This window comes from Quercus robur, chromosome 7 (assembly GCF_932294415.1).
Source record: "Quercus robur chromosome 7, dhQueRobu3.1, whole genome shotgun sequence".
NCBI classification, from domain to species: domain Eukaryota; kingdom Viridiplantae; phylum Streptophyta; class Magnoliopsida; order Fagales; family Fagaceae; genus Quercus; species Quercus robur.
In genome coordinates, this window is record NC_065540.1 from 12,647,791 (window position 1) to 12,671,999 (window position 24,209).

The following is a 24,209-nucleotide window of genomic DNA, read 5'->3' on the forward strand; positions in this document are numbered from 1 at the left end:
AGCATGTAAAAGGAATATCAATGAGACATATAGGCATGTTCACCCAAGCATATCATGAAAGAAACAAATAATGACTTGTTAAGCATTTATTCAAGTATGTGTAGAAAGTTAACATAATTAACTACTTACCAGCATAAAGCATAAATTAAAAGGAGGAAGTGATCACTTAAAGGGCTAGGGAGAAAGCAAGGAAGTACTAAACTACAACCAAAGTAAGAACAATGGTTTCACAATAGCTTTTCTTTTCTGCTTTCTCACTAGCACTCCAGAGAGAATTCGGGGGTCCAGAAAATGAAAGAGGTCTTCTCTATTTATAGGGGAAGGGATGGCTTAGCTTTAAAGCTAAGTTATTAGCTTTCTTCTGAAGATAAGGGAGGAGATAACCTGTATAAATGAGCTGGAACGGATTTGGTGTTGATCCCCATTTGAATTTTGAAAGGAAGTTGAAGATGATGCTGCATCTACTTCGTATTTTGGCTCTAACTTTCTGCTCAAAATTCCAATTGATTCAAGATTGGTGTTTTTTGAAAGGATATTCAATTATCTACAACTTTTTCAGAAATAGAGAAAACTAAAATTTCAACATTTTCCAGGCCAAAAATGCATTTCAAATTGCTGCTGAAAATAGTAACATTTTTTGAGCATTTTTGAAATTTTTCACAGGATGTATCTGTTGCTCTATCCAATTTATTTTTCAAAAAACTTTCTTCGGAAGCTAAGGGAAAGGATAAGACTATTAGATAAGCTTGAACAGATTTTATGTTGATCCCCATTTGAAATTTTGAAAGAAAATTGAAGATGATGCTGAATTTGTGTTATCTTCTGCACCTGTTTCGTATTTTGGCCATAACTTTCTGTTCAAAATTCCAATTGATGATAAACTGATATTTTTTGAAAGGAAATTCAATTCTCTACAACTTTTATAGAAATAGAGAAAACCAAATTTCAACGTTTTCCAGGCCAAAAATGCGATTCAAGTTGTTACTGAAGATAAAGACGTTTTTTGAGCATTTTTCTGTTTTTTTTTTTTTTTTAATTTTCATGGATCATATCCTTTTCTATCTCCAGATTTTTTTCAAAAAAGTAGATAAGATGCCATAAAGGAAAACATTTTTTATTATTTCATAAAAAATGAAATAAAATAAAATCCAATAAAAAATCATACTTAATTAATTTTAAATTAATTCTTGTGAAAACCAATCAAAATTAAGTGTTTAAAATAGGACGTAATTGGGCCTATCATGTAGGTGAGCCATGATCATTGAAAATTGTTTGTATGATAACTTTTGATCAGGTGGTTTGATCAAAACCCATACATACCATTATGATCGTTAGAGCATCAAGATGTGTTTTGTATCACAAATCTAAAGATCTACCGGTTAGTTAAATGCAAGTTGCAAAATGGGATGTCTACACAATATTATAATTATGTAATTTAAATATTTTCTATTAAATTATGCTTTTCATGTATATATGTACAAAGAATCACTAAGCACCTTATAAATGTGGAGCCAAGAAGAGACACAGATCCCTTAAACTAGAAAATTCACATTTTTTTTTTTTATACAAGATAGAATTTTTACTCTAGCCTAATCTAATAAGTGTATATATGTGTGAAGCTCTCTCTTGGAGACTTGAACCCCGGCCTTTGTCCCCCATACTTTACAAGTATTTATACTTGTAAAGTGACTACTGCACCAAGGATGCGCAGTGGTTAGAAAATCCACTTTTGACTTAGAATGCTACATGATAAACTTCATAAATACATTGATGCGAAAGTTGACACTCATCGTTGCCAATTCAGTGTTCAATTAATAAGGTGGCATCCATCAAGATATTGTATTTATTCATCATATAATTTTCTATTTTTGTTAATCTTACTTTGGAGACTTCCACATCTTTTACTAGTAGAGCTAACCACAGGCATTTGATACAAAAATTTTGGGGGAAAAAAAAGCATTAGCAAGGTTTAATTTAAAATGGTTCAAACAAAAACTTAGGAAGAAATAAATATCAGAAATAACTAACGCATTATAAAGATTTATACAAGTAATATGTGGTAAGAAAATTCACTGAAACGGATTACATAGATGATGACCCAAACCCAGGCTGGAGGATAAGGGAGTATACCAACAGAATTACCGCTAAAACTACTATATTAGGGTTTAAATATGTCATGTCAATTTGACCTCTTAGAGGTTTTCAGGTTGTAGTGATTCTAAGATTACAAATTATTCAACTTTTTGCTCTAATTTTATTGTGACAGACTGTGAATAGCTGGTTATTACTTACAAATAAATCTATAATTTTTTCTTCACTACTCACACTCTATCACGTATGTCCAATTGTAGCAAAGAAATTGTATAATGGTTTATGGTACTATGCTGCGAGTACCAAATACAAGTAGAATCGGATAAGAAGAATGTCATATTAACATATGTGTTTTCCTAATTCAATTAAAAATTTTATATTACTGGTCATAATTATAGACACTACTGGAGAGAAAAGTCAAACAAATAGGGGCACCATAAGCACAAATGAGGGTTCATTGCTGGTTCCTTCATCGTGCAATTTGGCATGTGGAGGGTAAAGTTAAGTGATGCGAGTGGCGATTCCAGTTCCACATTCAAGTCAGGCTGTTTACAGGAATACCTGACTTGGAAAAAAAAAAGCGCATATATATATATATTTGTAAAAAAAAAAATTATATACTAAACTAGTCTATTTTGATGATCTTAAAAAATAAAATATAATATAATAAAATTCTGACTTTATAATCAAAAGAATTTGGCACTACAAAAAACGGGACTTTAAGCTGCGTTTTCTAGCCGCGTTTTTGCAAAACGCGGCTAAAAAAGAGACTTTGAGCCGTGTTTCCTAAACCCGGCTATAGCCCAGTCCTTAAGCCGCGTTTTAAGCTCTTCAAGCTGCGTTTTTAGGGGTAAGGCTGAAGCCGCGTTTTTAAAAACGCGGCTTCAGACCCATTCGTTTTTTTTTTTTTTTTTTCCAAGATTGCCCAAAGCTGCTTAAACAACTGAACTGAGCTGCGTTTTATAAAACGCAACTCAAACGTGAATTGAAGCTATGTTTACATTATTTTTACAATTTTTTTTTTTTTTTATGTGGATGTAGCATAACTTTAAAAATAATTATGGCCTCCAAACATAATCAACCCCTTGAAGAAAAGAAAAGAAAAGAAAAAAAAACTTAAATAACAACAATAAAATTATAACAATAATCATTAACCCAAATAAAAATAAGACTAGGCCAAACAACAAGTGAACTTTCGACAAAAATATATTCAAAAACCCAAAATAAAAATAAAAATCTCTGATCATTCAAATATGTAACTCATTCAACCCATTACATAAAAATAATTCCCAATTTAATTTTTGATAAAAAAAAAGGGTATCAAGAGATATATTATTATAGCCGTGTGCTCACAGTTTTAGCAAGTATCATCAATGTCTCTCTCTCTTCTCTATTATCATTTTAGACTCTTGCACTTTATTACTCTCATTTCAATATTCTTAGTTCTCATTTTATCTTTTATTAATCCCAAATTGAATGGTGATATTAATATATTCAAGTTATTTATTTATTAGATTTTATATCATCTAAGTTTTTTTTAGTGACTACCTGTGAAAAACTCCTATAACTAGAGGATCATTCATAGCCTATAACATATATAGGCCATAACAAAAGCTTAATTACATGGTAAAAAGCAAACGAAAGTGTAATTTCATAAGTGAAAGCATAGCACCAGAAATCCAAGTTGTCCACTTTGATTAGTAAAGGTCTGTTTGGTAAGCATACTCAAAAAAATATTTTCAGTTTTTAAACAATATTATACGTATTTCCACGTACTTTTTCACCCACACATATATCAAAAAAAAAATAAAAACAACATTACTCAAACTCCTCTATCAAACAGACCCTAAAACTCAAAATTAGAATAAATTATCTTTTAATCAATGAAATAATTAACGGGGAATGCAAAGTAAGATTACTGTAGTCTAAAATGCATGAGAAAATAGCAGTAATAAAAGCTGTTACAACTTCAGTCGCTAACAATTGTTAGAGCATTCAAATTGCAATGGGGGTAGAGGAACTGGTGTTGGCCACAATGGTTGCGAAAGTAAGAATACAGATATTTCACTCCAATATGATCTTCTTAGTTTGCCAGCCAATTGCAATTCCCTCGTCGACATGTTGCACACGACAAGGTAATGGCGGAATTTAAAGAAGACAATTTCACCATTGTTTGGGTGAAAAGCTAGGAATTCCACCAGTGAATCAGCGCAGTTCTCTGTTAACCCATCAAGCCTAGAATCTTCATAAACCATGTTTTCGGAGCAAACTTCGTGCTTCATGCACCACGTACCTGCATTATTGTAATCCTCAAGTTCCCAAACATAAGAGCTGAAAGTATGGTTGAGTTTAGCCTCAGGATTCAGGAATATGCGAAGGCGCCCACGAAACGCTCCAAAGGAGAAATCAGGGGAATTGGTCGCGATAAAATTCATATGTCCGCATCGAAACGCTCCAAAGGATAAATCGGGGGGAAGGTTTTTGGGTAACTTAATATAATGGAATCGTTTTGCATCGTTGAATGGATCGAACACCACAAAGCATTTGATCATTCCATATTCTTCTATATCCATCCAATGCAGCTTCCCATTGCAAGCAACAACATCATGAGCACCCTTAAACGAATTTCTGACGGGATTCAATACCCGCGGTGACGAAACAACTGATTTGCACCATTTACCAATCTCGGAAGAAAAAATCTCCATATGTAATTGAGTAGTATTGGGTTCATTGTGAGAATGAACGAGTACCACCACCTTATATCTGTAATGCGCAATTTTGTCACAGTTATAGGCATCGCAAATAAAGCCAACCTTAACGATTCTGTTCTCTCTCAGAAGTGGGAGCTTAAGCCATTGTTTGGTAAGTGGATTGCAGATGTAGTGCTTGCGAAATCTTAGAGGAGGAGGCCTCAATTTCCTTCTAATACTTCGTCTGTGACTGTATACTAGCAATAAGTCATTGAATGATGCCACTATGCCAAACTTATAAAACAAGTTTTCGTGTTTGAAGTGAGGAAGAAAGTTGAGAAAACCAAGTCCGGATTCGCCGGGCCTCAACTCAGAATTTTTGGATGGAAGAACCTGGATTTTTTCCTTAAGAAAACGCGCATGCGCTAACAGAAGATTAAAAGGATCTGAGTCTGAGTATGAGTCTTGGTGGCGGTGGTGGTGAATGAAGCCGCGAGCAAAGAGAGGATCGGAAATAAGTGAATACCAGCTCTTCGAAACCAATTGGCTTTGGTGAACAGTTCGGCAAGGTAGTCGATAAAGGATCTCGGACAACATAGAATCAGGGATTTTGTTGAAGAATTCATAGGACGGTTCAGGTTCATGATCAGGATGTTTTATTCTTCGAATTCTTTTGCGACATGGAGGCTGAATTGAATCCTCTTCTGGGTTTTCTTTTCTTATTTTGCGACGTGGAACCAAAGAAACTTCTGTGCTTGACTCTAATGCCATGGCAATCGCAATAGCAATAGCAATAGCAATAGTAGAAGCACAAATTTGTTAGGGTTTTGCTTTGTAAATTTATAGTTTAATACTCTGTTTTCAGTGTTTTGTAGGTGTGTAGGTCTCCCTTCTTGTTGTTTGCTGGCTAAGGCGGCGTCATCCTCACCGTTTATAGAGTTATTCACCAATTTGACTTTTCTTTATTTTATTTTTGATTGAATAAGGAATTTTTAAATTTTATTAAAGTCATCACTCATCATCCTCTCTCTTTTTTTTTTTTCTTTTTTTTGAAAAAACACTCATCACCCTCCTAATCTATATATAATTCTTTTTTATTTTATTTATATATCCTAATCCCAATGTATAATTCTTTCTCCATAAAAGTTTCAATTAATTTAAAATGTTGCTTCAATTGAAACTTGAAACAATCCTTAGTGTTGTGTTGTTAGCTTTTTTTTTTTCTTTTTTTTTAACCTAAAAAAATTATTAACTGGGCCTCATCGACTTCAAATTTTCTTGATTAGTATTGGAAAATATAACATGATTGCTATAGATGTCATTATGATAAAGTGTTTGGGAGTCTTTTTTTGGTCGTGACATGCATAGTGTTTTGTTAGGTTAGTGGTTAGACAAAGGCTCTTTAGGGTGGTCAAGTATTAATAATCATGCCAATGGGTCACCAGTTGGCTGCTTTTGTCGAGTTTTTTTTTTTCGTAGGCAAAAACATAATATAATGTAAGTAAAATAATGAATTAATGAGCAAATTAATTTTTCCATATCATGTACATAAATAATTTAAGCTATAAAATATAATTAAAAAAATTACAGGAAATATGTCAAGCTATGGGGCATATAAAATTTTTTTTTTGGAAAGAGTTTTAACCTATGGCATTCGCTCTTGATAATAGTTTTTTATTATCATACCAAGACACCAATCAGTTTTTGGTGTAGGTGGGGATTGAACCCCAGATCTCTTATACAACCATCAGAGACTTTACCAGTTGAGCTAACTGGAACCCACATGGGGCATATAAAATTGAAGTAAAGAAATATGTTTAAGAAGGTAAAGCCATATATAGAATATTAAACGAATATATTTGTGTATGACCAAGTTGATACATACATACATACATACATACATACATATATATATATATATATATATAAAACATTAAATTCATGAAAATAAATGTCCTATGCAATATCACATGATCATCTATATATATATAAAAGAGCATTAGCACAATGTGCTGAAAAAAACCCTATTTATATCATGCAATTATCTACTGTTGAAGCTTTTTTATTAAAAAAAAAGAAAAGAAAATGAAGGTATACATTTATACTAGACACAATCCTAACATAACCTTAATTAATATATTAGTATTTATTGGATTATTAGCAAATTGTGTTTAATAATGTGAAATATATAAATGAATAATATAAGTATGGTGTTTTTTATTCTCTTATCCAATTCATTTTATTTTTAAGGCTTCTATAAATAAGATTTAAATTCAGTTTATGTTTTCTTTTTTCCTTATCCTTTATGTGATTCATTTATCACAATGGATTCTTCTACAAGATTCTTTTTATTAATCATTAATTTTGTATTATTTAGTTTGTCTTCATTTTTAATCGACCATTTATATAATTTATAATCTATATATTCATGAATCATAAGTTCATAACTAAAATCGTGCAAAGCACTTTGCTTTCAACTAGTTATCTAAAAAGTTTTTGCCCCTATTTACTTAATAGAATAGCGCATAATTTTACCATTTGGGCTTTCTTTTGTTTGACTTGGAGAGCATGCCCATCAATATTGTCCTTCCATGTGTTTCCTTGTTGATATTGATGGGTATATTCCCCGTAGTCCATTCTTTTTATATCTCCCCAATAAAATAAAATTTGGCCTTGTAAGGACTAGAAATTCGGCTCACCAACGATGGATGATTGTTAAAGAGTGAATTTTATAGGAGAAAGACTCTGCAAATCAAGTATGGGTCTTTATTGATGGGATTCGTACCACGAAGATAACAAAACACAATATAAAAGAAATAACACTCCTTGGTCAGATCCGAGGATGAAGTGTTCTTATATTCACTCAAGTTTTTCTAAGTACAAGATTTTTCTTCTTTTTTTCTTCCTTCTTAGCTTACTTACCCCTTTTTTCACGGGAGTCTTTTCCTTATATAGCTCTTCCATCCTTCATCCTAGCCTTCCACTTGTTGATCTTATAGGTGATCTCTTGGATGCTTGTCCCATCAGAAACTTTCTTGAAAATTTGTGGATAGCTGTAAACTTAGATATCATTGTTCAGGTGTCATCTCCACATAAATGCGGTCAGGTGGTTTGGTATAGAGCATTTAATGTGGTGGTGGCAGCCTTCTCCTCAAATATTTCCTCCCTTATTGTTGGCTACTTTCCTTGAGGAACAGTTCCCTTTTGTATAGAACTTCTGGGATAGAAGGGCTCCATCCTGCCATAATATCTTATCAAACCTTTTAACCATCCTCGGGTTCCTATATGTCCTCGAGCACGGTCCACAGCCCAATACTCTTGCTCGGCCTATTTATCCTCACAGGCCTCATATACTGACCCAAAAAAAAAAAAAAAAAAAAAAAAAAAAAAAAAGGAGCACCATTGCATGCGTGCATTTGGATCTGGGATGCTATGAAATTCATTTGAGAGAGTTCTAAAAAAGATTTTGTCTATATAATTATATTAAGACCTATAGTTTTCTCAATTCCCACTTTATTTTTTGTCTGTCCCAAATTCAATTGTAAAGTTTCATGTATTTGCGTGGTAACACTGATATATTCAAATTGTCTATTTATTAGATTTTATTTCATTTAAATTTTTTTGGTCACGACGTGTAGAAAAAATTCTTATAACTAGAGAGGACCATTCATAGCCTACAACATAGGTCTTAATTACCACATGGTAAAGAGCAAACGAAAGTGTAACTTCATAAGTGAAAGCATAGCACCAGAAATCCAAGACATCCACATTGATAAGTAAAACTCAGAATTACAATAAATTATCTTTCAATTAATGGAATAAAAACGTCGAATGAAAAGTAGATTACTGTAGTGCAAAATGCATGAGAAAATATAGCAGTTGTGTAAAGAGAAATAATTAATAAAAGCTGTTACAACCTCAGTCGCTAACAATTGTTAGAGCATTCAAATTGCAATGGGAGTGGAGGAACCGGTGTTGGCCACAATGGTTGCGGAAGTAAGAATGCAGAAGATAAACTTCCCCGTTGTGAACAATTTAGTTTGCCAGCCATTTTCAACTCCCTTGTCCGCATGTTAACGTTGCACATGACTTGGTAATTGCGGAATTTAAAGAAGACAATTTCACCATTGTCTGGGTGAAAAGCTAGGAACTTCACCATTGAATAGCGGAAATTCCTTGCTAACCCAACATGCCTAGAAAGGTTATCTTCAAAAACCATGTTTTCGTAGCAAACTTCGTGCTTCATGCACCATGTACCTGCATTATTGTAATCCTCGAGTTCCCAAACATAAAAGCTGAAAGTATGGTTGAATTGAGCCCGAGGATTGTGCAATATACGAAGGCGCCCTCGAAACACTCCAAAGGAGAAATCATCTGGGACTATGAAGGAGAATTCATCTTGAGGGGAAAAGTTTATGGGTAAATCGATATAATGGCATCGTTTTGCATCGTTGAATGGATCGAACACCACAAAGCCTTTGATCATTCCATTTATTTCTGTATCCACCCAATGCAGCATCCCATTACAAGCAACAACACTACCAGCACACTCGAATTTTCTCTTGAAAGGATTTAATCCCCGCGGCGACGAAACAACAGACTTGCACCATTTACCAATCTCAGAAGAAAAAACCCTCATATGTAACTGAGTAGTATTGGGTTCACTGGGAGAATGAATGAGTACAACCTTATATCTGTAATGCGCATTTTCGTAGGCTTCGCAAATAAAGCCAACCTTATTGGTTCTGATGAGAGAGTGTGAACTTCAGCGAGGGAGCTTGAACCATTGTTTGGTATGCGGATTGCAGATATAGTACTCGCAAAAGCCTACCTTCTTCCTGACCGATGTAACTCTGTTGTGTACTAGCAATAAGTCGTTGAACGATGCCATGCCAAAATTACTCTTATAAAATCTTCCTCGTTTGAAACAAGGAAGAAAGTTGAGAATGTTATTTCCATATTTTCCATTAAAGCACAACTCAGAACTATTGAATGGAAGAACCTGGATTTTATCCTTAGGTGCCGTATACAGAAGATTAAAGGGCTCTGAGTCTGAGTGGCGGCGGCGGTGGTGAATGAAGCCACGAGCAAAGGAAGGATTGGAAATAAGTGAATACCAGCGCTTTGAAACGGATTTGCATAGGTGAGCAGTTTGGCAAGGGAGTCGATAAAGGATCTCCAACAAAATAGCATGAGGGATTTTGTTGAGGAATTCATAGGACGGTTCTGGTTCAGGTTCATCAGGATGTTTTCTTCTTCTTTTGCGACATAGAGACTGAATTGGATCCTCTTCTGGGTTTTCTTGTCTCATTTTGCGACGTTTTCTTATTTTGCGGCGTGGAACCAAAGAAACTTCTGTGCTTGACGCTAATGCCATGGCAATAGCAATAGCAGAAGCAGAGAAATTTGTTAGGGTTTTGCTTTGTAAATTTGTACTCTGTCTTGTAGGTTTAGGTCTCCTTTGTTGTTGCTTGCTGGCCAAGGCGGCGTCATCCTCACCGTTTATAGAGTTATTCACGGATTTGACTTTTCTTTATTTTATTTTTTGATTGAATAAGGAATTTTTAACTTTTATTAAAGTCATCACTCATCACTCTCCTAATCTACATATAATTCTTTATTTTATATATATATATATATATTCTAATCCCAATGTATAATTCTTTCTCCCTAAAAGTTTCAATTAATTTAAAATACTACTTCAATTGAAACTCGAAATTATCCTTGGTGTTGTGTTGTTAGCTTTTTTTTTTACCTAAAAAATTATATTAGCAGAGACTCATCAACTTCAAATTTAATTGATTAGTCTTAGAAAATATGACAAGGATCGCTATAGATGTCATTATGATAAGTTTTTGGGGTCTTTTTGTGGCTGTTAAATGTATTTTGTTTTGACAACGTTGGTTTTTTTAAGGTAGTCGAGTATGATGCTCATATCAATGGGTCACCTGTTGGTTTTTATTGTTGAGCTTTTTTGTAGGCAAAAACATAATATAATGTGTAGGGATGGCAAAATATGCCCGACCCGCAGGTACCCGGTCTGACCCAACCCCAATTGGGCGGGTTTTACCCGATTCGAGAAGCAAATGGGGCGGGTTTAGGTTTTAATTAAACAAAGAAACCCTGAAATGGGTTTGAGTTGAGTTCAAGTATTATGCAAACTCGGTCTGAACCCAACCCGTATACATATATAATATTAAAAAAAATTTAAAAACCCTAACCCTAAGTATAAATATCTTCTAAACTCTCTCTTCATCTCTCAGCTCTCTCACTCACACGGCCACCTCTCCCTCTTCATCTCTCTGCTCTCTCATTCACACGGCCACAATCAGTCAAGCACAACTCTCTAACTCTCTCATCTCCATTTCGCCCTTGCCAATCTCACACAACCCTCTCATCTCCCTCACCCATCTCGCACAACCCATATGGCCATATCCCTCACCCATCTCGCATTGATACCCTGCCAGTCAACCACCCTCTCACGACCTCACTCAATTGCCCCCCTCACGACCTTGCTTACCCTCTCACGGCCTTACAGCCTCACTCCACCTCTTTCTCCATCTTTTTTTCTTTTTTTTTTTTCTAGGTTCAATTTGTCTCAATCATGTGAGTTTGTGTTTATGATTTCTATGTTTGTGTTTGTGTTTGTGATTTTGAAAGGGAAAATCATAAATCTAAAATTTGTGTGTTCGTAATTTGTGTTTTTGATTTTGGGCCAAACATGACAGGATGGGGCCCAATGGGACCGGTTTGGGTTTAAAAAAAAAAAAAAAAAAAAAAAAAAAACTGATTTGTTAAACAGGCTAGGTTCGGGTCATAGGGGCAGGCCCGCAGGTCGGATTCAGGCATAGAAAAACTCGTCCCAAACCCGACCCGTTGTCATTCCTAATAATGAGTGTAAAATAATGAAACAATGAGAAAATTAATTTTCTCCTATTATATAAATAATTTAAGCTATATATGAGGCATATAAAATTGAGCTAAAGAAATATATTTAGCAAGGTAAAGAAATATATTCGTCTCAATCATGTGAGTTTGTGTTTATGATTTCTATGTTTGTGTTTGTGTTAAGATTTGTGTTTGTATTTATGATTTTGAAAGGGAAAATCATAAATCTAAAATTTGTGTGTTTGTAATTTGTGTTTTTGATTTTGGGCCAAGCATGACGAGACAGGGCCCAACGGGGCAAGTTTGGGGTGAAAAAACAACCAGTTTATTAAACGGGCCAGGTTTGGGTCACGAGGGCGGGCCCGCAGGTCGGATTCAGGCATAGAAAAACTCGCCCCACACCCCCACGCCCAACCCGTTGTCATTCCTAATAATGAGTGTAAAATAATGAAACAATGAGAAAATTAATTTTCTCCTATTATATAAATAATTTAAGCTATATATGAGGCATATAAAATTGAGCTAAAGAAATATATTTAGCAAGGTAAAGCCATATATAGCATATTAAATGAATATATTCATCTATGACCAAGTTGATATATAAATAAATAAATATATATATATAACATCAAATTCATGCCAATAAATACCCTAAGCAATATCATATGAAGATGTATATAAATATATGAGAGCATTAGCGAGGATGTGCTAAAAAAGGCCTATTTATATTATGCAATTATCTACTATTGAAACTTTTTTTTTTTTTTAAATGAAGATATACATTTATACTAAACACAATCCTAACATAACCTTAATTAATATTAATACTTATTGGATTAGTAGTGGATTGTGTTTAATAATGTAAAACAGATAAATGTCATACAAGTATGGTGTTTTGTAATCTCTTAATTGAATTTAAATTCAGTTCTAAATTATCTATAATTTTCTCACTCTTATCCAATTCATTTTAAGGCTTCTATAAGTAAGTAAGAAAGATCAGCCATCAATACTATCCTTCCATGTGTGATGTGTCATATAAGTATGGTGTTCTAAATTAGCACATGATTTTACCATTTGGACTTCCCTTTTGTTTGACTTTGGAGAGCATACCCATCAATACTATCCTTCTATGTGTCCTTGTTGATGCTGATGGGTATATTCCCAGTAGTCCACTCCTTTTGCCTCTCTTCAATATAAAGTTTGGCCTTATATACCGACCAAAAAAAATAGAAAAGAAAAAGAGCACCATTTCGTGCATTGGAATTAGGGGTGCTATTAAATTAATTTCAGAGACTTTAAGATTTTTTTATACATAATTATACCAGAAATGATATTGAATGTCTTAGGATAATAGTCAACAATCTATTTTTAAAAAAAATTATTAAAAAAAAAAGTAATTAATTTTTTACAGTTTTTTATATTTTTCATAAAAATGGTGTTAAAATTTTTCTAAAATGAATTATTAACTATTACTTTAAAGACACTCATTAGTATGATTCTAATTATATTAAGACCTATAGTTTTCCTAGAGTGCCATCTCCCAACATACACACATGGGATGGGAGGGGTGTTGTTAATGGCACTTTAGTACTTGACTGGAAAACATATTTAATAAGTGCAGGTCATATTTGCATTGCACCATCCCATGGGAGCATAAACAACCAGAAGTGATTCATGGGTGAAGTTAATTTGAAGATATACCAAATCCCAATTCCCTATTCCCTAACTTGGAAATTATGTTGACAAAACATTTTCTCAACGTTTCATTTCATGGGTCAAACCTAAAGGCAATTCTTTTAGAAGATGTTTCTCAAGATAAGATTACATAAACTTGTATCACTTTTAATTTAACAAAACATTTCTCAGCGTTTTTTGGAAAGCTCTTGCATGAAAATAAATACGCAAGGGAAGAAATCAATTTGAAAAAAAAGAAAAGAAAAGAAGATTTACAATCTCCCACACCCCTTCACATCCTCATCACTCCCAAGACCTCGAGAAAAAAAAATTAAGTAAGAAAGATCAGCTCAGTTTTTTCTTCTCCAAAATCCATTTTTGGACTCTACTAACATACTCCTTATCTAATTTCACATACAATTGATGTAAATTCTTGTAGCCCAGGATGACATATTTATCTATATGATCTTCAAAACTTTCATAGAGTGCTGGAACTGTAAGAATGACAACAAGACCTGCAATGAAGGAAACCACAGGATTGACTTAGTTTTTGAAACTATGTTTCTCACTATCTGAGGATAGGTAATATGTCAAAATTTATTTTTAATCAGACAACTGTCACAACTTACTGGTGTATCCCAAGGTAAGGAAATCAGTCAAGCCACCAACAAAAGAAATCAGCCATAGATATGCAGCTACTTTGAAGAACAACCTTGAATCCTTACCCAGAGCAATATCCTGGGAAACTGAGAGTAAAGCGTTGACACGCAAGCGGATGAAAGTTGCTACTTCATTTACCATTTCTTCTGATAGATGCAATTCTGGAAGAGGTGGAGCAGGTCTGCTCCAAAGGAATATGAACAACTGAGATACGAGATTTTAACAAATATACACGTAATTAACATGAAAAGCAATGTGTGCTTATATATTATTTAGTTTATTGCAGATGACAGAACAAGCATACAAAGCAACAATAATTTAAATTAGGAAGCAACTAATTTATTCTCTAGTGTAAAGCAAAATGGTCTACAATCCAACTTATTGTAAGTAAGAAGATTAGGAAGCAACAATGGCACTGAAACTTACAAGAATATATGAGAAAATATCAGTTCATCAACAAAAGAACCACATCTGCTATAGCCAAGTCATCATCTATACCAACATCTTGTACATGGACCTCAAAATTTTTTAATGCTTAGAAATCCCTTTTCATTTCAGGTAACTCTTGCTGCCTTGTCAACATAAAATAAAGAAAATGGGTGGAACTACACTCAACAGAGGCAATTTACAATTACAAGGAAGCACCAAGACTTGTCGTCCCCTGCCTTCTAGTCTGACAAATTAGAACGCTGTCACCACAAGCTCAAGAGTAGCCATAGCTCAAAAGTGCACCTGTTAGATCATCCTATAAGTTCAATTTTGAGAAACTTATTATTGAAAAGCTTGCTATTTTCTTAGCAAAGGGTTCAGTTCGTCAGTAAGATGGATCAAATACCATTTCCCAAGACAATACTTGCATTCATCTCTTTCACAAACGATAAGCAAATTAGGTATTGAAAGGCACAAGGAAACCATCTATGATGTCTGATGCATAAATATCATTCCAAGTATTTAACCCAGGAAAGAGCTGATTCAAAGTTATAAGACATCTTTCAAATAAAAACAGAGCTGGATCACTAGTGAAACTTATAAGAGACATGATAAACCATAAATAGCTCAAAATGTATACTCCCAGAGAAGCTTATAATTATTGTGCATAAAATGTGATCTCTAAACAACTTAATCAAATAAGGAAACCAACATATGTAACAGGAAGGAGTTGTGGAAAAAGAACGAAAATATTAGTAACTTTTTTTAACAAGAGAGGAAGCACCAAGTAACTAAAATAAGGATCAAAACTAAAACAAATATGATAAAAACTAAAATTTAGAAAGCACAAGTCTTTGTACATACCTGTTGAGAATCGCTGCGGATTTCGCCCAAGAAAAGAGAATGGCAATGAGAAGCAGGAAAACACTCGATACAAGTGACAACAGAGTATAGCCAGATCTCTCAAAGACCAGCCAAACAGCTAGAGTTACTAACAATATTCCCACTGTAAGATTCTTCCTCCTCCATAGGATCACATCTGCAGCTGTTTTAACCAATGCTAAACATGAATTTCTGTGACCCAAATCCAGTTAAATCAGATCAAAATTGTGACTTTGGTTCGTATTTTTCCTAACAATCTGTATTCTCAGAAGCTTCATAACATCAGGGATCAATGCAAAAAAAAAAAAAAAAAAAGTCCACTCACATTCATAACCTTAAAATATACTAAATTAAATGCTGAAAACCCAGATAAAACTCCCAATTGAATAATGAATTCAAACACAAAATTCCAAGATTGGATCCAATAATAAAATTATATCAATATATATATAAAAAAAAAAAAAAAAAAAAAAAAGAAAAGCACATGATCAAAAAGTGAGAGAGACTCACATACCAAAACCTCCTCCAAGAATCTCATGAACACTTCTTTGCCTGTTAAACAATCGATCCGATGAACCCATATTGAAGAAACTGAGAAAAAACTGAAGCTTGAATCCAATTTGAGATCTTATAAGAACCCCAGATAAAAAAACAGGCAGCTTTGGCCTTTGAGATAATCTGCAGGTAAAAGCAAAGCAATAGGTCCTCTTAGCCTTTTATCCAATCCTACCTTTTACTATATACATTAAGAGTCCTATGAGTATAGCATTTGTATACTGTTTGAAGGAAAGCTGTGGTTGGTGCCTTGGGGTTCTCAGTTTCCAGCCTAAAAGCGTCACTCATGCCACTCATTGCTTTTTCTAGCTTTTTCTTCCTAAATATGTATTATAAATATTGAATATACTTGAATATAAAGGAGTACTTATTTGTTAATCAAATTTCTAGAGTATTCAAAAATCAAAATATTTGAAAATTAATTACCAGCAGACAGAGAGAGAGAGGAGAGAGAGTTGAATATAAAGTCATTCTCCACCATGAGTGACTGTCGACTGACCGCCCAACTGCTGTGCATGTTGTTGGTTTGTTTGTTTTTTTCAATTCTTTTTAGGTTCCTATCTCTTCAAAGGGGTGAACATTCGAGGGCATTCCTGTCATTTAAGGAGGGTGCCTTGGTCCACTAGAGTAAGAACACAGAGAATCATCTGAGGGCATTCTAGGATTTTGAAGGATATTTTTGGGCATTTACCTATCAAGTAACGGTTATTGGCGGTAAATACGTCTCTCTTTTAATAATAATGGAATAAAGTAATTGCCTAAAACCATTGTACTTTTAATAATCTCCTTTTCTTTTTCTTTTTTTTGCTTTTGACTACTCAAGATTTAGGAAACAACGAAAAAGGCAAAAACAGCTTAAACCTTTCAATCTCCATACGAGATTCATCAATGAAAGTCATTAAGAAGTGAGGAAAAAAGAAAAAGAACGACCACAAAAGCACATCATAACAGGTAGTGGGGAAAAACAATATAGCTAAAATCTAGAAAGAAACAAAAATCATCCAATGGCCAAGATGAGGTTTCTTATGTTTTTACAATGTCAATTTAAAGCTAGCAAAGTATAACCAAGCTTTTATCCCAAAAAAAAAAAAATACAAAGAAGGTATAACCAAAATGTATATACCAACAAGTCTATGGACACATGTTTTCTCATAGCTACTGATGACAAGTTGCTAATAGTAGACATTAAAGTGGTGTGAATAGTGAGCTCATATGAAAATTAATAGCAACTTGACATCTCAACAAGCTGTGAAAAAAATCCTGCAAAAAATTGTCTATAGCAGCACTCGTATACTTGAGTTGTTGCACCATCAAACCCAACGTGGATTATTGTCCTCAACAACTGAACATAAATTCTAAAAAATAGTATTTCTTCTTATTGAATCTTTTCTTCACTGCGCTGGTTTTCATTTTGAGGGGTTAGGGTTTCAACACTGGCAGTGGCTGGGGTTTCAGCATTGGCAGCAGTTGGGGTTTCAGCATTGGCAGTGGCTGGGTTTTCAACACTGGCAGTGGCTGGGGTTTCAACACTGGCAGTGGCTGGGGTTTCAGCACTGGCAGTGGCTGGGGTTTCAACACTGGCAGTGGCTGGGAAAGAATCCATCAGGCTGGCAGCTATTGCAGCCTTCAAGTCCGCATCTTCCACTTCAGAAATCATTTCTGCTTCCCCAGACAAAGCAGATGTATCAGAATGATGCTGAGTCCGATTGATTCTCTGAGGAGCCTGTGTTGAGTTGCAGGATTTAGTTATTCTCTCAGCATCTTCAGGTGATAGCCACTGGCCGTAACCATTTGAAGCTTCAGAGGATGAGATGGGACATTCCTTAGGAAAGTTTCCCCTCACCAGGAAAATGCTCCAACCGAAGGTTTTAAGAGAGTCAAGATAGGCTGAAAGGTAAAATTTGGAAAGGTGCTGGGGGGCTGCATAGAGACTGTCAAAGTTATACCATTCCCCATTCACTTTCCTGATACAGAACCAATGGTCTTGCAAGTGACAGATAAATGCATTTTCCAGCTCAGGGTCAACTTGGGCATGCTCCGCAATTGGAGAATCAAGGGGTATGACTTGCAAATCCCATACCTCTAAAGCCTTTTGTAGCACCTGCAAGAAAGACTTTCTAATTAGTCACATCATAAAAATGTTAAATATTAGCTATCAGGCTACAATGATGGTGAAAAAATAATGCAGGAGTATAATATTTGCCCAGCCAAACTAAAACTAAAACTAAATAATAATAAAATACAAATCATCACTGCCTAAGACTAATTGGATCAGAAATTATTTCCCAACTCGGTGTAAAAGAGAACACCAATCCCTCAAACTAAACAAACTGATTAAAATGTGAAAATTACCAAGCCTCAATGCGTGCAAGAGATAAATATCCTATAAGAAGTATCTAATGTCAAAGAAACAGGATAATAGTCTACAATACATCAGATCAAAACATGTTTCAATTGATGCAAGAAAAATTCTACTAGCAATCTGACTATCCTATGGGTTTTCACATAATAAAGGGCAGGTGAATTACCTCTACTGTCACTTCAGATTGATTCCTAAAGGCCTTTATGAGGATTCCAAAATAAGACCCGAGTAAGTTTTTTGTGCATGTACATCTTCCTAGATTTGAATAGAATGGAGGAAAAGAATATATGTGGCCGACCCTCATTAGCCTGTTGAGGATCCATCATCGACCCCAAAATGTTAGGACTAAGCCTTTGGTTGCTGTTGTACATCTTCCTAGATCTCTAATCCTTTCTTTATTCGAGAAGGAAAAAATCATATCCAGCAGCCAGGGTTTCCCAGTGGAATTTCACATGAATAAAGAGAATAAATTACATCTCCCTATCACTTCAGACATATTTCTTAAGGCTTTCCAAGGATTTCAAACAACAATCAAGTATTAGTCTCAAGATACTGGGGTCGGATGCATTAACAAGGGTGTGTGTGACTGAGAGTATGCATCTCTTTACTAAAAAATTGTGGTTTCTAGTGAAGAACAGAACCTATATGGAATTTTAGTACTACATGATTTATTTCTACATGATTTACTTAAAAAAATGACTGCAGAAGAGGGCTCGTTCTCACTGATTGAATTTCCCTTACATCACAAGGGCAATGATGCCAGTGGGGCATGCCATGCTATGCAAAACAAGTTTTGATGATGAGGATAATAATTAGAGTTTAAAACAGTTAGAAACACTGCATGGGAACCATGGGACCAGTTAGGATGGAATACTAGAATGGTTGGCACACCAAATCAGTACTACACAATTTCAACTATAATCTGGTTACTATGTGTGTGGAGTTACTGACCACATTTGAAATTTAATAAAATATTGATAACCACTTTTGGGAAAAAGCAACAACTTAAAGCAATGGAAACCGACAAAACTTTGAAAAGTTTTGAACCTTTGGGCAACGAGGGTGGTGTTAGCAACAGGATTGCTAGTTGGTTTCAAGTCTATCACATGTACACAGCGCCCCCCCCCCCCCCCTCTCTCTCTCTCTCTCTCTCTCTCTCTCTCTCTCCTCAAAGAAGATAACATACAGAATATCAAAATTGAATATTTAGATAGCAGAGACGTCATTTTTTTTTTTGCAGAATGTTGAACAAGGTAAATGACTGAAGATGTCAGTATAGAACCTAAGTAGATCCAAGAAATGAGCTAAATTCAGCGAAAGTGACCCAAGCCAGGATCAAGTTAGACCGAACTCAGACAAGAGTTAAAGGCATAGGCTGAGTTTCTCCTACTCAACAATATTCGACTGCCCCCACTCTTTCCCTTTTTTCACCAATACATATATTAGGTGGGTTACTCTTGGAGTCACTCTTCTGTCCTCTGTTGTCTCCTCAAGACAAGCTTATAAAAGTTTAGACCCTTGCCCCTTCCCTATGTTGGACATAAGGATCCCCATCAACCAAAATGTATGGATATCCAAAAGTGAGGATCAAGATATTTATGAACTAACCTAGTTCCCAATGAAACTGATAAATTTGCCTGCAGAATTTCAGTCTTCTTGTTAAACACTTTAGCTTCATCTTGCTAATACATATCAGTGATACCATTTAGCACGTTAAGGGATGATACTAATTTCTTAATAATCTGTTATCCTACTTATTTTTCAGATACTTTTATAATGGTTTTGAAAAACGAAGTCAGCCAAAAAGCTAACATAATCTATCTCCCTTCTTGTTTGCAGTCCTCAGCACCGCTAACAAACATAACTGTCTCGTTCTATTATAAGCAAAGATATAATCAAGATATATATCATAACAAGCATAATTCCTTTTTTATGATTATAATAACCCTAGTTATCTGGACAATAAAAAAACACAATCCAGCATTTAACTGAATCCAAATATACAACCTAATATTGGACAATCGAGATTATGGAGGTTATACATGAGCAGTTCTATTGGAATCCTTTGTTCCTTTGTGCTATGTAGGATTGAGAAGTAGAGAACATGACACAGTTATTGGAGGATCTTTACAAAAGTAAGATCCGGTATAGGGAGGCGGACAGACTGGTGTGGGTCCCCTCACAACAAAAGGGTTTCCATGTAAAGCTAATACACAAAGAGGAGGGGGGGGGGGGGGGGGGGGAGGAGGGAGTGAACCATACTTTCCTCGGGAAAGTATATGGAAAACTCATGTGTCCAGAGGGGGGCTTTCTTCTCATAGTATGTGGCATTTGGAGGGTCTCGACAAACAAATAATTAACAAAAGAGGAGCATAAGGAGTGGTGCTTTATGTGTAAAAGTTATGGGGAGGATGTGAATAACTCATTCCTACATTGTGTGGTGGCCTAAGAATTGTGGTCTATAATTTTATGCTTATTTGGTTTCTCTTCAGTGATGCTGTTTTCAGTGCTAGAGATGTTAGTGTGCTAGCAGGAGCGGTGGGGTGTTAGGTCAACTTGCAATTTTACTATACATGCGCGCGCGCGCACATTGAAGTCATTTAACAAAAAATCATTGCAGGTAGGCTAAACTAATAGACTCATAGCAAGAAAATTTTTTATGACAATTAAAACAAGTTTGATAATGGAGAAGCAGTTCTGTCTGCATAGTTTTTCCTAGTAACTAAATAATATGATACGTAACCCACTTCAAGTTGTTTTTGTTTTTTTTTTCCTTTTAGAGAATTACAGATAGGGAAACTCAACATGATTACATGAGGCATAATGATAACATAAAATGATGCTAAAAGGGCAGTGAGACATCCTTCAAAAGGTCTGACTCACAACTTGATTAGGCCAAGCCATGCCTCTTCAGGGTGGACTAATTTCAGCCCCATATTTTGACGCCTAAAATTTAACAACCAAGCTGAGCTCATGTAATACCCGACATTCTAGTAACTGAATCATATGATACGTAACCCACTTCAAGGTTTTTTTTTTTTTTTTTTTTTTTTTTTCCAGGGAATTACAGATAGGGAAACAGGAAACTCAACATGATTACATGAGACATAACAATAATATACAATGATGCTAAAAGCAAACAGGCAGTGAGACATTCTTCAAAAGGTCTGACTCACAACTTGATCAAGCCAAGCCATGCCTCTTCAGGGTGGACTAATTTCAGGCCCATATTTTGAGGCCCAAAAGTTAACATTCAACCTGAGCTCATGTAATACCCAACATGCTGTCTAGGGAATTCCTAAGACTAATTTGATGGCTAGAGGTGTCCAAACAGAACGTATGGCTTTGCATACAATGAGCAATCCTGCCACATGCTACAACTGAATTTACATAAAACGACCTCTGGTTAGAGCTTTATCTTTTTGATTAGTTCAGACTGACCTAACTCTAGTTAATGTCACCTAACTTGCGCCCCCCCCACCCCCAAATATCTGATTTTGTTGGAGTCATATAACTCTAAGGTTTAAAGGACCAAGAGATTGAAATATTTGTATAAAACAACAAAAAAAGAAGAACTGGTAAATACGTATTTTCCAGCCCCATAACTCTTTGCCTAGAACATACACTGCAATAATGCTTCAGTCCTGACTACCAATGTCATTTAACACAAGGTTTAAAGCAATACATTTTGCGTCCCACAAGCCAAAGCACAAAAATAATGAAATTCAAATCCCTTCAGTTTTTAAAATTTTAAAAATACTATAGAGAGGGTAAGATGGAGAAAATTTTGGAAATTTCAATAACTGAAAATCACAAAGACGCCATCATTACATTTCCAATTATACCACTACTCTCTTTAACTGCATATTAAAACCTGCACATATATATCTATATGGAAAGTAGATAAGTAGATTGTAGGAGATTTATCCAAATTGATTTGGAGGAAAAAATTTTCCTAATAAAAAAAGGCCATCTCTTGTGATTTCTATTACTTATCAATCATCAGGCCTATCATTAAAGGTGTTTAACATGCCAATGTAGTGCAACATCCAGTCAAGGCTATATTCGTTGCCCACAAAATTATGGGTAGCTAAATTGTGCCATTCAATGTCTATAATTCTAAGGAGAAACTAATTAACCAGACCATGATGAGCAAAAGTAAAGTTACAACTGCAAATATTATAACTAAACATTATGCCTATCAAAAACAAATATTTTTGGCAGCCATATGTAAGTAACGTAACCCATGAATCTTGGCCAAAAACAATCACAGTGTAAATTAGTTCCTACAACAACAACGAAAACCACCAAGCCATAGTCCCAAAACTTTGGAGTGGTTATGGATCATCAATAAGCTAATCAAGATTGACCACATATATTCTTTTCCACCAGTCTGTTTTATCCAAGATCTTTTTTTAAGGGTAAAATTACTAGATAAGCTGCACCAGCCAGGAATCGAACCCGGGTCTGCACTGTGGCTCTACCCTAACTAAAATCAAACTCTTGATCACCTCCTTAATTGACACTCACCCCTATTGGTATCTTTCTTTTTTAATTATTAATTATGGACTTGAGTGGCATCAAATGATTCACTAAATGCCAAAGATTTGAGTCTTTTCTCATAGCAATCACCATGAATAATGAACACCACTAAACATTAATAAATATTCAAAAATAGAATGTTCACCCTCTTGTCGTTTGTGTTTTCTGTTCCTTGTTGTTCATCATCATGAACAACTTGTACTTTTCTTTTTTTCTCATTAATAATAGTTCTCTGATTACCTATCAAATAAAAGTTCTTTAACAACAATTCCACCTCTTTCTTTCTCTCTCTAAGCCATTTTTCTAAAACTGAAAAACACAAATATAGCAAAGATATCTTCTTTTTACTTTTTCAAGAGGAACCAAACAGGGAATATAAAAAGTGATATTGGCAAGGAGACCAAACCATTGTACCTGGATACTGAAATCACCATCCAAGGAGACGTTGTGGGACTCGACGGAGAGGAAGTCTCCGGAGGCGACACCACCTCCACCGCCGCCGCCGCCGCCGCCTCCTCCTCCTCCTCCTCCACCTCCTTCGAGCTCGAGCATCATCATCTGGCGCTCCTTGCGATCGAGATCGGAGGCGAGCGCGGCCAAATCGAATTCGGAGAAGAAAGGTCCCTGAAGCACCGTGTTGACGCAATGCACGGCGCACAGTTTCGACTCTTGTACCTCGTGGTACAACATCCCTCCATTGCTCGCTCCCTCCATTCTCTCTCTTAAATTGAAGAAATCGAGAAAACAAAACCCTAGAATCTGAAAAAATTAGCTCTCCGTGTGTGTGAAATTTGTATATTTAACTGTTTAGCAATATTTTTGGTAGAAAGAAGAGAAGAGAAGAATCTAAAAGAAGATGAAGGAAGGAAGGAAAGAAGGAAAGAGAGGAAAGGGAAGAATATCGGTTAGTTCTGTCTTGACTCGGACGTTGAGTCACCACGTGCAAACTACTGTCTGCCACGTATCCTTATATATATGTTATCCCTTTATTAACTCACTATTTAAACGACGTGCCGTCAGTCTCCATGAAAATATCTTTAGAAAAAAATCGAGGATCTTGTAACTTAACTGGTTAGCACTATTTAACGTTTTCAATGGAAACATTCAAAGTCAAATATCCCTTCTCAACTCTCAAGTTGTTACGAAATAGGAGTGTGTTCTAACTCAAGGAGGGATGTTTTTGAAATTTGGGGCTTTATGGTATTAAGAGTTTAAGATTATTATTTCAAACATGAGCCAAGTTTTAGTTGGGTCTTTTTGTTTTTTGGTCTAATAAGTTTGAAGTTGCTCCAGAGTAACTTAATTAAACTATTCTTTTCTCATATATAGTAAACATCACAACTGAAATTTTTACCCCTTCGCAAATTTAAGCTGATAATTAATAACTAAATTATAATTAGAGTTGTATTGTTTTAGTATATATAATATTATATATA

General features: G+C 35.0%; 2 protein-coding genes across 5 annotated transcripts; both read right to left on the minus strand.

Moving 5' to 3' along the window:
* Window positions 1-13,490: 13,490 nt before the first annotated feature.
* LOC126692299 (reticulon-like protein B12) lies at window positions 13,491-16,416 on the minus strand. Of its 4 annotated transcripts, none has more exons than XM_050387856.1 (5): window positions 16,296-16,416; window positions 15,825-15,992; window positions 15,297-15,506; window positions 13,973-14,184; window positions 13,491-13,858 (listed from the first exon to the last, which is right to left on the minus strand). In XM_050387856.1, the coding sequence occupies exons 2-5, from the start codon at window positions 15,893-15,895 to the stop codon at window positions 13,689-13,691; spliced, it is 663 nt and encodes a 220-aa protein (XP_050243813.1). In that variant the 5' UTR covers window positions 15,896-15,992; window positions 16,296-16,416; the 3' UTR covers window positions 13,491-13,688. The 4 variants fall into 4 exon arrangements, with proteins under 4 accessions (XP_050243813.1, XP_050243814.1, XP_050243816.1 ...); XM_050387857.1 differs by lacking the exon at window positions 16,296-16,416 and adding an exon at window positions 16,092-16,201; XM_050387859.1 differs by lacking the exon at window positions 16,296-16,416 and having other exon boundaries at window positions 15,297-15,477; window positions 15,825-16,203.
* Window positions 16,417-16,828: 412 nt separating this feature from the next.
* On the minus strand, window positions 16,829-23,724 carry LOC126692298 (ataxin-3 homolog). The gene is made up of 2 exons (XM_050387855.1): window positions 23,188-23,724; window positions 16,829-17,970 (listed from the first exon to the last, which is right to left on the minus strand). The coding sequence occupies exons 1-2, from the start codon at window positions 23,485-23,487 to the stop codon at window positions 17,245-17,247; spliced, it is 1,026 nt and encodes a 341-aa protein (XP_050243812.1). The 5' UTR covers window positions 23,488-23,724; the 3' UTR covers window positions 16,829-17,244.
* Window positions 23,725-24,209: the final 485 nt, after the last annotated feature.